At 41.7% G+C, this 13,841-nt stretch overlaps 1 protein-coding gene across 2 annotated transcripts; it reads right to left on the bottom strand.

Annotated features, from left to right (window-relative positions):
• Positions 1-1,746: 1,746 nt before the first annotated feature.
• On the bottom strand, positions 1,747-12,444 carry LOC113122339 (putative gonadotropin-releasing hormone II receptor). 2 transcript variants are annotated; one of them, XM_026293626.1, is made up of 4 exons: positions 12,422-12,444; positions 4,346-4,997; positions 2,488-2,692; positions 1,747-2,374 (listed from the first exon to the last, which is right to left on the bottom strand). In XM_026293626.1, exons 2-4 carry the CDS (start codon positions 4,892-4,894, stop codon positions 1,869-1,871), a joined length of 1,260 nt encoding a protein of 419 aa, XP_026149411.1. In that variant the 5' UTR covers positions 4,895-4,997; positions 12,422-12,444; the 3' UTR covers positions 1,747-1,868. The 2 variants fall into 2 exon arrangements, with proteins under 2 accessions (XP_026149411.1, XP_026149410.1); XM_026293625.1 differs by lacking the exon at positions 12,422-12,444 and adding an exon at positions 5,412-5,452.
• Positions 12,445-13,841: the final 1,397 nt, after the last annotated feature.

The following is a 13,841-nucleotide window of genomic DNA, read 5'->3' on the forward strand; positions in this document are numbered from 1 at the left end:
ACTTTGGTATACAAGAACTAGTTATGAACTAGTTACTAGTTAGACTGTGGCTCGTTGCATCTAATAAATGAAGATTTTGTTTTGAAAATACATCCACTTAATGGCATTCAGCTATCTCTGCACTTTATCTGTAGTGTTCAATGGAGAAAATCACGTTAGCCTGTACAGTAAAGTGGCTTAAATACATCAACAATACAAAGTCTTCAATCTGACAAATCCCATTACATGAAACTGACCTTTAAAGAGCTTAGCTTAGACTTCTGTGTGAGATTTTCCCTTTTGAGGAAAAATGTGTGTATTAAAAACAAAACTGTAATATTCAGCAGTGGTGATTTCACCAGACACACAACTATGAACTCTGTAAGAACAGCAGTTTTTATGCAAGGCCGATGTTGTGGAACATTGGACTGTCTTTATACAGACATATACAGTATTCGGTTATAACACTGAATTAGCAGCTGCAGAGAGGTTTCTTTGCTTCAGCAGATGTCCTTTAGCAAGCTACAAGTTGGCACATCTGTTTTGTGAGCAGATTGTCTGAGATAAATGTAGAGAGAAGGCTTGTGTGATGATGCACTAATCAGACAATGTGCTACCGTCTCACTGGAAGAGATGTAAGACGAGCAGACAGGCTTTGGAAAGGACCAGTGAGCAGTGAATAAGTTAGGATTCTTTGGATGATATAATAATGGGGACCAAGTCCAAGATAATGTAACCAATAACTTTTTGTCTGTCATAGTAAACAATCTTCAAACATGCATAATCTTTCAGTCATGATTGAAAATAGGATTGGACTGAAACCTGCGCCAGTGTCAGTGATATGCATCCTGGCAGGTCACCATCCAGATTGAAACAAGAGTCTGTTGTATGACTGGCTGTGACTGTAATATTTTGTTTCTTTCATGAAGACAAAGGTTGTTTAGTCCTTTTGGTCAAGAGGACAGAGTCACATCATTGCCTTTCACCATATGTGCTGACGGCCCTGACAACACGGACCTACCTCCAGAAAATCCAGTGGAACTGGTTGGGATGGGTGTAATTCTTCTAAATATTCTCAGGCATATTAATGGCTCATGATGCAAATGTCAACAATTTCATTTGTTGATGAATTATTTAAGATATAAAAACTGAATGACCTTCTTCTTAATTTGGAGATTACCCTCTACTAAATGTTTGCAATAATATTTTGGCACAGCTGGCCAAGTGGCAGTAAAGTTGATTTAATTTTTGCATGTGAGAAAAGGACAAAGCACAAGAGTGAAAAATATAAAAAACTGTAAAAAAAAATATTCCTGCGATTGCTGTGATCAAGCTCAGGTTCAAGAACTGCTTTTTAAAAGTGCATAATTTTTCAGAAATGTTGCTTTACAGCTGTAACAAAGAGCCTAACAGGCTTCATGGGATACCTTATATAGGCCCATTGTGAACTGTTTATTTTCCTGACTGAAAACATTTAAAAAACATCCCCTGTAGGTAGTGTCTAGCATACAAAACACAGGCAGCACTGTTGTGTAACCTGACAATCACTGTCTTTTGTATTTAATTTCATCTTCAAGCTTTCTGCAGAGACTGGTGAATTTAAACTGTGTGCAGCGGACTCATCTTGAATGGGAACCAGTTACACAACGCACAAACCATAAACAGCTCCAAGCATGTTCTACTCTATTCGTTAAAATGTTTTATAACCCTAAAGTGTGACTCCACCAGCATACACACAAACACATCAGTTGACAAATTTGTTGGTGTTTTATGTTTATTGACTTAATCTATACTAAATATTGTTGTGAAATAAATACACCCATTAAATAGATGGCCTCAAAGAATGAGAGAATAATTCAACAAGTTAGTGCTTATGCTCCATTTTCTCATCATACTGTGTCAGCATTGATATGGCAAGGTTGTCCTTGTCCTTGACTGAACACAGTCAGACACTTGTCATAACTGGAACGTGCCTCAGTTTGTTCACAGTGGCTGTCCTTTTCACTAGTGATTAGCCCTTTTTTAAAGTGTAGGGAGGGAGCACTGCCTTTCAAAGACTCTGTTATCACCATGTTAGTTTCCTTATCTGACATCACTGCAGCTTTGTGGTAGCGGCTCCTCAGTCCCTTACAGAAGCGTAAGGTGAACAGACCATAGATAATGGGATCCAGGCAGGTATTGAAAAGCCCAAAGATAAATAGGATGTGGGTGAGGGAGTGTGAGACCTTTCCCTCCAAATCATCTGGGAAGAACCAATACCACAAACCCAACAGGTAGTATGGAGTCCAGCAGACTATGAAGCAGATTACTATGACAATGCTCATTTTCAGAGTTCTCATCCGAGCTTTGGGGATGTTGTTCTTTGAGCAACGCAGATGTGGCTCACTGGGGGACACTAGAGTAGAAAAAGAGAGTCAGCTTTTAATGGACAAATGAGATAAAAATATGCATAGTAATTCATTAACAATGTTCTACCTTTTGTTTTAATAAATCCAACAGTGAACTTACACCTTGTTTTTGTCATGCGCTTGGAGATCTGGATGAAGATCCTGGTGTAGCAGATTATCATTATGACCAGCGGCAGCAGGAAGAGGCAGGAGAAAGTGAACATGTTGTAGGCTGTTTCCTGCCAGTGAGTACCAAAGCTGCCCCTCGTGGTGCACTGAGTGAAGTTTGCTGGATAGGTGATGGTAACAATATGGAAAATGAACATCTGGATGGATGTAAAAATGAAAAATTATTAGAGTAGCATTTTGCTAAAACCAGTTGTCATCCAGTATATTTTCTTTGACCTCTGGTAAAGATGAAAGCTTTATGTGCTTCAAAAATGATTAAAGTGAAATACAATGTTTTAAAATATGAATAGTCAAGAATAAGTTCCAAGTCTTGAGTATTTGATGAGGAGTGATGTTATGTTATGTTCTCTGAATTTACATTATTTCCTTAAATTACTGGAACTAAAGAGCTTTACACTGTAGTACTGTGACGTCCCGGGCTAAAACTTCCGATGAGGGAGTTTTATGCTGAAAGGTCAACAGGATTCTGCAATGCCAGAGCTGCAGCACTGACTCATTAGTTAATGAATTTCACCTGGGAGTCTTTTCACTGCTTAAATAGCAGACCCCGGGCAGCAACCAGCTGCTAGGTTGTCTGCTGCCATCCCATTGTGAGTTTCGTTTCTCGACCCTGCGCTAACACTTACGCGACTTGACGCCAAGTGGAAGGTGGTCGGGATCTCCTGTGGGCCCACGCTATAGAGAAAGAGAGACCTGGGGAAAACCGCTGACGGTTGAACACCCAGCCAAGGCGAGAACGGCACCCGACCCTCTACTAGAAGGAACAGGTGCGTTACTCGTTAAACTCCTTTCACTAACTTCTTTTCCTTTCTTTGTTTGTTTCGGACTCCAAGCATTGGTGAGGACGGTTCGGAGACCTGGGGTAGAGGTCCGTGCCTGTGATTGCTGCAAGCATTAGTCCCAGGAAGGACCACAGCGCCATCTCCTGGATTCATCGTTTTAAGCGCCCGTGCCGGCCATAACCGCTGGATTATTTCACCACTGACTTTTGGACATAAATAAACTATTTTGTTGTTGTACCTCTGACTTCGTTCCTGAGTGTTCTGTGTGGGGAACCAAGATCCTACACCACACCTCACATCGTTATGACAAGTACAAGCACAATACTGTTTTTTTATTTCCATATCTTCTGCATGGATTATCAGCCAATGAGGCAAAGATTTTATTTGCCTGGAATATACAGCTTGAGCTTTATTATTATATGTATGTAGCTATCAAAGGCATTTTTATGAGCCTATACAGGAATCTCATTTTAAAATGCACCACTTTGATAGTTTTGGGGTTCTATTGCTCCCAATACTTTTCTTACCTAGGTTATCATTTTGTATACAAAAAATGGTCAACAATTTCTAATAATTTATAATGAGGCCAAAGAGATATATTTTCATTGTTACTCTACTCAACCAACAAAAACCATAGATTTCCAGTTTACTAACAAGAATGAAACGCATTGCAAATCTGTGGGTTGAAAACACTTAGTGAACATATAAAAACATTGTGATTAAATGTCTGTTTCAAAACCATCTAACATCAGCCTTCTGTTGGTGAATGGTTTGAGCCATATCACCACACATGATCAACAGTGTTACATGCTGAGTGTAAAGCTATGTTTTTTTTTCTTCTGAAGCATCTATATTGCCAGGATTAGAGATTGCCATCTTTGTGTTTATGTATGTAGAGCCAATCATCTGTTGTCAGATATAAAAACCTACAGCCTGCTTACTGCGACACTGTATGGAGCACAGAGGAAATGTTTCACATGTATCGAACACATTATTACCTGGCCTTACCTGAGGAACTGAGAACAAGGCACTCATTGTCCATGCCACCATCAGCATGACCCTGTTCCTTTTCCGGGCCATGCTAATGGCCAGAGGGTTGAGGATAGCTGACTGCCTGTCCAGACTAATCACCACTGTGACAAACGCACAGGAGTACATTGCCTGTAACTTGAGGAACATCAAGAACCTGCAAGCCAGGTCGCCAGCCAGCCACTGAACCGTGATGTTCCACACAGCGTCCACGGGCATCACAATGAAGGTAACCAAGAGATCAGCCGCAGTCAAGTTGATTATCAGTACTCTGACGTGGGATTTGAGCTTGTGGCCATTGACCGCCCACAGCACGGCCAAATTGCAGAATGTGGAAATGCCACATAGTATGAAGGTAATGATCACTCTGACTTTAGCTGCAGTAGAAAAGGTGGGCAGCTGCAGAGCTCTGTCCATTGATGTCCAGTTACAGTGAGGAGTCAGCCAGTCACAGGTGGTGTTCAGGTCAGATCCTGAGCTCTGCTGATACAGGATAACTGGAGGGTCACAGCAGGAAGAGGCATTCATTGTCTAACCTTCACTAGGAGTCAGCATTTTGTTCAACTACAGGGAGGCTGGTGGTGTCAGAGTCACTAATATATTCATGAGCAGGCTGGTACACAAGATTCACCTGTATTTGCATAAAAAGACAAAACAACACATTCAGTGAGTAATAAATCAGCTGACAGAGAGAACAGTTTGCTGCACATTTCTCTGATGATCACCGATGTGGAAAAATACTATGATTACTTCTACCAAACCACATCATTTGCAAAGGGAGGGGGTTTAAACTTTTTCCCATGCATTTATTTGATCTGTGAAGCCTTACCCTGGTATTCACAATACAAATGTCTCAGTTAAGTAACATCAAGATATTCACTACCTTGAGCAGTACAAATTAAAGTAACTTACATGTCATTTCCATAGAGTTTCTATATTCTATCCATAATTTTGTTTATATGCTGAGAATTCAAGGACGAGCTTATAATCAAAAGTGATTATAGGCCTAATATATAAATACAAGCAATCCTCACTACACACTTACTGTACATTTATATCCGTGTTGTCGGGCAGCGACTATTTCCAAGAGCAGACAGTGATAAAACAAAGTGAAAATCATCTTCAGCAAAGCCCCTGACCTGCCTGCTAGACTCTTTAGAGTGATTTTCTCAAGAGTCTCCGGTCTTTCCTCGCAGTTTCATCTGTGTCTTTTCAGTTGATTTCGTGCTCTCTCCGTGGTGCGCGTCAGCCGCTCCGTGGGCGCGGTTACGAGGCTCCGCGCACTGCTAGAGAGTCAGTTCAATGATTCCTTGACCCAGACAGGGTTTCTCATTTTAAACCTGCCAGACTAAATGTGAAGAGAGAGACCAAAGCCAGCGTGCATGTCTTATGTCTGGCTAGACTGTGTGAAGATGTTTAATACACGCTACATATTTTATTTTAACTTTGGTTCACCATCTCTTCACTCTTGAAATGCATTGTATGGTCCACGCTTATCAAATAAAGACCAAGCCAAGACTCATTGGGCATAATAATCATTAAAGTCAGTGTTAGCAGCATAAAGTTCTTTAGTGAACAAAGTGTGTGTGGTCCAGTACAGCTCAGCTCAACACAGGCAGATCCATCAGGTGAACACAGCCACATGCTTCCAACATGGAGTTGGGTCACAGGGATCTGCTGGAGCCTATCCCAGCTCTCTTTGGGTGAAAGGCAGGGGTACACCCTGGACAGGTCACCAGTCCATCACAGGGCCACATAGAGACACAGAGACAAACACCCACACACACTCTCACTCACTCCTATGGGCAATTTAATCTGAATTATTTTGATTACATGATAATCACACATTTATAACTCACCCAATTCTTTAAAGCATATGGCAAGTATGAAACAAACCTCATTGTCTCTTGGTTTAGAAAAAGGAAAAAGCTACAAACAGGGACCTAAATTGAATTCACCACATGACTAAAACATTTAGAAATATTTTATTTTCCCTTTCCACTAACTAGACAAGAGAGGTATGTGTGAGTGATGCTGAAACAGAATGATGTTGTGGGAAAGGTTACAACCTGGATCCAAACAAACAGGCTGTTACGTAAACGGCCAAGCTGTCACCGTGCTCCACTTCTCATAGGCTGATTGTTTTAACAGGTTAGAGCATCAGGTTTTAATAAAAGAGGGGAAAGCATCTGTTCATTCCCTCTGAGCAAAAAGTAGCATATCAGCACTAAAAAATGAGATAAAGTAGTGCTCATGTGCATAAGAATAATTTTGGTGTGAATTCAACAGGACTTGTACAAGCCGACAGTGAAAGGCACCTCTTAACACAAAACACTATCAGCATCCTAGTTTGTTTTCTCACTCATGACCAGAGAGAAAAACCTCACATGAGAGAGACATTTTATATAAACTGTCTCATAAAACCTTTATTAAACCATGGTCTCTGCTGTTCAGCTGATTCAGTTACATAATTATGATAAAGAAATTAACACTGAGAACAGCTTGTCTTTGGTGGACAATGTCGAAATTCAAATGAGACAATTAGTTAAAACATGCGGTCGCTCATGGAGGTGGAATCAATTATGTGATCCTGACAAAGTGGAAGGAAACCTTCATGATAACTGAATTAAGGTACAGTTTAATTACTGATGCTATCTTTCATATGGCTGTACAGATGTAGAGTAGAAAATAGACATACTGTTGGTATGTCATTGTGTTAATCCTTGCTGCACATTCTTGCCTAGCCAGTCTACAGCTGTGCATTATCAGCTGTGTGCCAAGCGATAGAGCAGCTGACTGGAGCTGGCTGTTGGTTTATGCAGATGTCAGACTCCAGGCTTCTGTCCAAACAGGCCGTGGCATTAGATCCAAAGATATCAGACTCATTTTCATGTGTATCCACAGTAACTGTGGTGTTTGCATTGTGGTTAAGTATTATTATCATACATTGCTTCACCGTAATCCCTCTTTTTTCATAACTAGCAAACATGAAGGCATCTGGCTGGATCTGTGCTGTTTTCCAGTCTGATTACAAAGTTAGTAAAGCATTCTTTACTATTATATCACTGAAAAAATAGCCACTTGCTCAAATATTCTGGTATTATGTCTAGAACTTATGCAAAGTAATAGCCATATTTATCCCAGCGACAGTAGCTGACAGAGAGTTGCTTCACTTAAATAAAAAAAAAACACACACACACACACACACACACACATATATATATATATATATATATCAGATATCCGAGAAAGGGTCTCCAACATGAAGAACTGGACAGCACCGGGGCCTGACATGATCCACACCTACTGGCTAAAGAAGCTAACTGCCCTCCATGAACACCTGGCAGCTCAAATGAACCAGCTGCTAATGGATGGGACTCACCCAGAGTGGCTAACTGAAGGCAGGACAGTCCTGATCCTGAAGGACCCCCAAAAGGGAGCAGTCCCATCCAACTACCGTCCGATAACCTGCCTCTGCACAACCTGGAAGCTCCTGTCGGGCATCATAGCGGCTAAGATGAGTAGGCACATGGCTCAATACATGAGCGGGGCCCAGAAAGGAATAGGTAAGGACACCAGGGGAGCAAAACACCAACTACTGGTGGATAAAGCGGTCGCTCGAGACTGTAAGACCAGGCAGACCAACCTGTGCACCGCCTGGATTGACTACAAGAAAGCCTACGACTCAATGCCTCACACATGGTTCCTGGAATGCCTGGAGCTGTACAACATCAATAGGAACCTAAGAACCTTCATAAGGAACTCAATGGGACTGTGGAAAACAACCCTAGTAGCCAACCTCAAGCCAATAGCACAAGTCTCCATCAAGTGCGGCATCTACCAAGGAGATGCTCTGTCCCCGCTGCTGTTCTGCATAGGCCTGAACCCCCTCAGCCAGATCATCACTAAGACTGGCTTCGGATACCGACTGCGAAATGGGGCAACCATCAGCCACCTCCTGTACATGGATGACATCAAGCTGTATGCCAGGACTGAACGAGACATCGACTCACTGATCCATACCACCAGGATATACAGCAACGACATTGGAATGTCATTCGGACTGGACAAGTGTGGTCGAATGATAACAAAGAGAGGGAGAGTTGTCAGGACTGAAGGAGTTGAACTCCCAGAAGGCAGCATAGCGGATGTTGAGGGCAGCTACAAGTACCTTGGAATCCCACAGGCAAATGGGAACCAGGAAGAAGCCGCAAGGAAAGCAGCCACAGCCAAATACCTACAGAGGGTAAGGCAAGTCCTAAGAAGTCAGCTAAATGGGAAGAACAAGGTCCAAGCCATCAACACCTACGCCCTGCCGGTCATCAGATACCCCGCTGGCATAATAAGCTGGCCAAAAGAGGACATAGAAGCCACTGATGTCAAGACAAGGAAGCTCCTCACAATGCATGGAGGACTTCACCCCAAATCCAGCATCCTGAGACTGTACGCTAAGAGGAAGGAAGGAGGCCGGGGACTGGTGAGTGTCGGAGCCACCATCCAAGATGAAGCGGCCAAGATCCATGAGTACATCAGGAAGATGGCCCCAAGCGATGGAATACTTAGTGAATATCTCAGGCAACAGAAGCCCGATGCAGAGGACGAAGAGCAAGAACCATCATGGCAGGACAAACCCCTGCACGGCATGTACCACCGACAGATACAAGAAGTGGCTGATATCGAAAAGTCCTACCGGTGGCTGGAAAAAGCTGGACTGAAAGACAGCACAGAGGCACTGATCGTAGCGGCACAAGAACAGGCCCTGAGCACAAGATCGATAGAGGCCGGGATCTACCACACCAGGCAGGACCCCAGGTGCAGGCTGTGCAAAGATGCCCCTGAGACAATCCAGCACATAACAGCAGGTTGTAAGATGCTAGCAGGCAGAGCGTACATGGAACGCCATAACCAAGTGGCCGGCATAGTGTACAGGAACATCTGTGCCGAGTATGGGCTGGAGGTCCCAAGGTCAAAATGGGACACGCCTCCAAAGGTGAGGGAGAATGACCGAGCTAAGATCCTGTGGGACTTCCAGATACAGACCAACAAACAGGTGATGGCTAACCAACCGGACATAGTAGTGGTGGACAAACAGCAGAAGAAAGCCGTAGTGGTAGATGTAGCAATCACAAGTGACAGCAACATCAGAAAGAAGGAACATGAGAAGCTGGAGAAATACCAAGGGCTTAAAGAAGAGCTAGAAAAGATGTGGAAGGTGAAGGCAACAGTGGTCCCCGTGGTAATCGGCACCCTCGGGGCTGTGACCCCCAAACTGGGAGAGTGGCTCCAACAGATCCCAGGAACAACATCAGAGATCTCAGTCCAGAAGAGCGCAGTGCTAGGAACAGCTAAGATACTGCGAAGAACCCTCAAACTCCCAGGCCTCTGGTAGAGGACCCGAGATTGAGGAAGACACACCACCCATAGGGGTGAGACGGGAATTTTTATATATATATATATATATATATATATATGTTTATTCAATTTTTTAAGAATAGAGAAAAAAAAGAACAGAAAAAAGAACACATACAATCACATAACCATGCTTACAGTACCTACTGTGATTTGGTTAGGTGTACCATCTAGTGGCAAACAAAACTACACAGGGGCTTTTTGAATAAGTCTTTCGTCCATACACAGGAAAGGGTGAAGATCACTGCACTGATCACTTTCCCATGTTCTGTACAACTCATTCTTGAAAACACACCACTCATTGTTTAGTTTACCTACAAGAACAAGAAGACAGAGACTGAAACAGCAGCTACGTGAAGATACAGAAACCCGATAATAGGTCATCCCTTAAAAAATATAATGTAATAAAAACATTTATTACAAGCCCCAGTGCTGTGACTTGACAGTACACAACAAAATATTAGGCTTCAAATAGTTATTAAAATTCATCCTCTGGGGAACATGACTATAGCAATTTCATGGTAGTCAGTCCAGTGGTTAAATTTGGTCATAAAATTTGGTTTAACTTTGCTCATAAATTCAAATACCAACTTTTTGGTGAAAGTCAGATTATCAAAGTCAATGGGATTAATTCTCTGGGTGCCATGAGTATGTGCACAAATAGATTTTGTCTGATGTATATTGAGATATCTGCTAGATAGTGACAAGTTTGACCTGCTGAGAAACTAAGGATCACTAATCACTAATGTCATTAGGTACCACGAATATTTGTACCAAAATATCTCATAATGGCACTTACAAATGTCAGAGGGCCACCAAAAATTCTATTTATATATACAGTGGGTACGGAAAGTATTCAGACCCCTTTAAATTTTTCACACTTTGTGTCATTGCAGCCATTTGCCAAAATCATAAAAGTTCATTTTATTTCTCATTAATGTACACTCAGCACCCCATCTTGACAGAAAAAAACAGAAATGTAGAAATTTTTGCAAATTTATTAAAAAAGAAAGACTGAAATATCACGTGGTCATAAGTATTCAGACCCTGTGCTCAGTATTGAGTAGAAGCACCCTTTTGAGCTAGTACAGCCATGAGTCTTCTTGGGAATGATGCAACAAGTTTTTCACACCTGGATTTTGGGATCCTCTGCCATTCTTCCTTGCAGATCCTCTCCAGTTCTGTCAGGTTGGATGGTGAACGTTGGTGGACAGCCATTTTCAGGTCTCTCCAGAGATGCTCAATTGGGTTTAGGTCAGGGCTCTGGCGGGGCCAGTCAAGAACGGTCACAGAGTTGTTCCGAAGCCACTCCTTTGTTATTTTAGCTGTGTGCTTAGGGTCATTGTCCTGTTGAAAGGTGAACCTTCGGCCCAGTCTGAGGTCCTGAGCACTCTGGAAGAGGTTTTCTTCCAGGATATCTCTGTACTTGGCCGCATTCATCTTTCCTTCAGTTGCAACCAGTCGTCCTGTCCCTGCAGCTGAAAAACACCCCCACAACATGATGCTCCCACCACCATGTTTCACTGTAGGGATTGTATTGGGCAGGTGATGAGCAGTGCCTGGTTTTCTCCACACATACCGCTTAGAATTAACGCCAAAAAGTTCAATCTTGGTCTCATCAGACCAGAGAATCTTATTTCTCATAGTCTGGGAGTCCTTCATGTGTTTTTTGGCAAACTCTATGCAGGCTTTCATGTGTCTTGCACTGAGGCTTCCGTCGGGCCACTCTGCCATAAAGCCCCGACTGGTGGAGGGCTGCAGTGATAGTTGACTTTATGGAACTTTCTCCCATCTCCCTACTGCATCTCTGGAGCTCAGCCACAGTGATCTTTGGGTTCTTCTTTACCTCTCTCACCAAGGCTCTTCTCCCACGATTGCTCAGTTTGGCTGGACGGCCAGGTCTAGGAAGAGTTCTGGTAGTCCCAGACTTTTTCCATTTGAGGATTATGGAGGCCACTGTGCTCTTAGGAACCTTGAGTGCTGCAGAAATTCTTTCGTAACCTTGGCCAGATCTGTGCCTTGCCACAATTCTGTCTCTGAGCTCCTTGGGCAGTTCCTTCGACCTCATGATTCTCATTTGCTCTGACATGCACTGTGAGCTGTAAGGTCTTATATAGACAGGTGTGTGCCTTTCCTAATCAAGTCCAATCAGTTTAATTAAACACAGCTGGACTCCAATGAAGGAGCAGAACCATCTCAAGGAGGATCAGAAGAAATGGACAGCATGTGAGTTAAATATGAGTGTCACTGCACAGGGTCTGAATACTTATGACCATGTGATATTTCAGTTTTTCTTTTTTAATAAATTTGCAAAAATTTCTACATTTCTGTTTTTTTCTGTCAAGATGGGGTGCTGAGTGTACATTAATGAGAAATAAAATGAACTTTTTTGATTTTGGCAAATGGCTGCAATGACACAAAGAGTGAAAAATTTAAAGGGGTCTGAATACTTTCCGTACCCACTGTATATTTAGTGCTGGACAGACCAAATTGCTATAAATCCATAAGGTAAACAGTTCTGTCTTTATTTTCATTAAATTACATTTGAATTCCAAAAATGCTGGAGCACATTAAATGTTTGCACTGAAGCTTGACTTGATTACAGCACAAAATAAAAATGCTCATTTTCCCTGTAATTCTACTCACCGAAATTCTGAGAAGTGATGTTAACATTCCCGTCTCCTCTGGACCATCTGCATACACCATCTGACCTGTTATACAAACCAATCCAGCCTCCAAACATAGAAAGCCTGAAATTGTCCCATATGTTACTGATGGTGACCAAGTCGGTGTAGTGCATTCTGCAGTAGGTCTGAGCAGTCATCCAGGTCCTCTTAAGGGGGATGTGGACAACCTTTGAAATCTTCAGGTCTGTTTGCTGAACACAGTTCACTTTTCAGCAAAATAACTGTGTATTTTACATTTATTACAACAAACTGTTATAATTAGAGCAGCAATTTGTAATTATTCATTACAAAGTGATGCATCGATCCATCTATTTGTTCACATTCTATAGAGAAAGTAGTCTTTAGTTAGGTAAATAGCTTGATATAATTGCACAGGAGGTTACCTTTATGATACCACAGTGATCAGTTTTAGGGCAGTTATTTTTTAATTTGTGCATGTTACTCTCATCACCAGGCACAGCATCTCTTTCCACAGCTATGCTGATGAAACTCAGCCAGCTGATTTACTTTTTAACTGCATTTTAGATAAAAATGCCTGAATTTTTTGCAACTCTCTCTGGATCAACCAGAAATACTGATCACTGGTTTAAAAGCTCAGAGAGGAACTGGCCTCCAAACTAAATACAAGAAGAAAAAAACTTTGAGTGATTTTTGATTGTGTCTTGATTTTAAAAAGACACGTGCCCAGTGTCAAAAAAACATTTTCTAATTTAGAACACATTTCTAAAATAAGGTCATTTCAAAGTCACTCTCTGAACAACACAAAGACTAAAGCTGTTTATGACACCACCATGAAACTCAGTCACCTTTTCCCCAAAACAACCAAGCATGTGTCTACGGTAACACTCACCACAAACAATGGCACCAACAGGAAAATCAGCGTAGCGTGTTTTTGTTGAAAAGAGAAGGAGGACTGTGTATTATGTGGGACTGTGTCTATGCACCACCTATTAAAGCTCTACTACATCTGATCTCCACCTTAGTGGACCAATCAGAGCAGTGTGGCACAACAGTCCGGCTCATTTACCTGGAGATCTACTAAATACATATGTTTGTGGGCATTAGTCAAATTAGTCAAACAAAGAAACACACACACACAAATATGCTGTTGTTAAAAACTTAAAAATTTATGCTTATTTATATATATATATATAGATCTAGCTATTATTATCTATTATAGATCTATCTATTTTTCCTTTATGACCAAACTGTGACCTTATTGTTGCTGATTCATTCATGATATGATACAGACAGCGAGACAATTGGCAGAGCTTAGTTTTGATAGTTTGACTAAAAATTCCATAACTTTTTATTTAATCTCTCAAAACTATAACAAACCACAAAAATCAATACTGTTTGCATGGTGACTTTCACATTTA

This window comes from Mastacembelus armatus, chromosome 3 (genome assembly GCF_900324485.2).
Source record: "Mastacembelus armatus chromosome 3, fMasArm1.2, whole genome shotgun sequence".
Classification (NCBI taxonomy): Eukaryota; Metazoa; Chordata; class Actinopteri; order Synbranchiformes; family Mastacembelidae; genus Mastacembelus; species Mastacembelus armatus.

What these genes read in the sequence shown, in the direction of transcription:
- LOC113122339 (XM_026293626.1), bottom strand. Translation starts at nt 4,894, where the DNA reads ATGAATGCCTCTTCCTGCTGTGACCCTCCAGTTATCCTGTATCAGCAG. An exon ending in CCTTGTTCTCAGTTCCTCAG is followed by an intron (nt 2,693 to 4,345) that starts GTAAGGCCAGGT and finishes ACATCCATCCAG; the next exon opens with ATGTTCATTTTCCATATTGT. An exon ending in GCGCATGACAAAAACAAGGT is followed by an intron (nt 2,375 to 2,487) that starts GTAAGTTCACTG and finishes TTTCTACTCTAG; the next exon opens with TGTCCCCCAGTGAGCCACAT.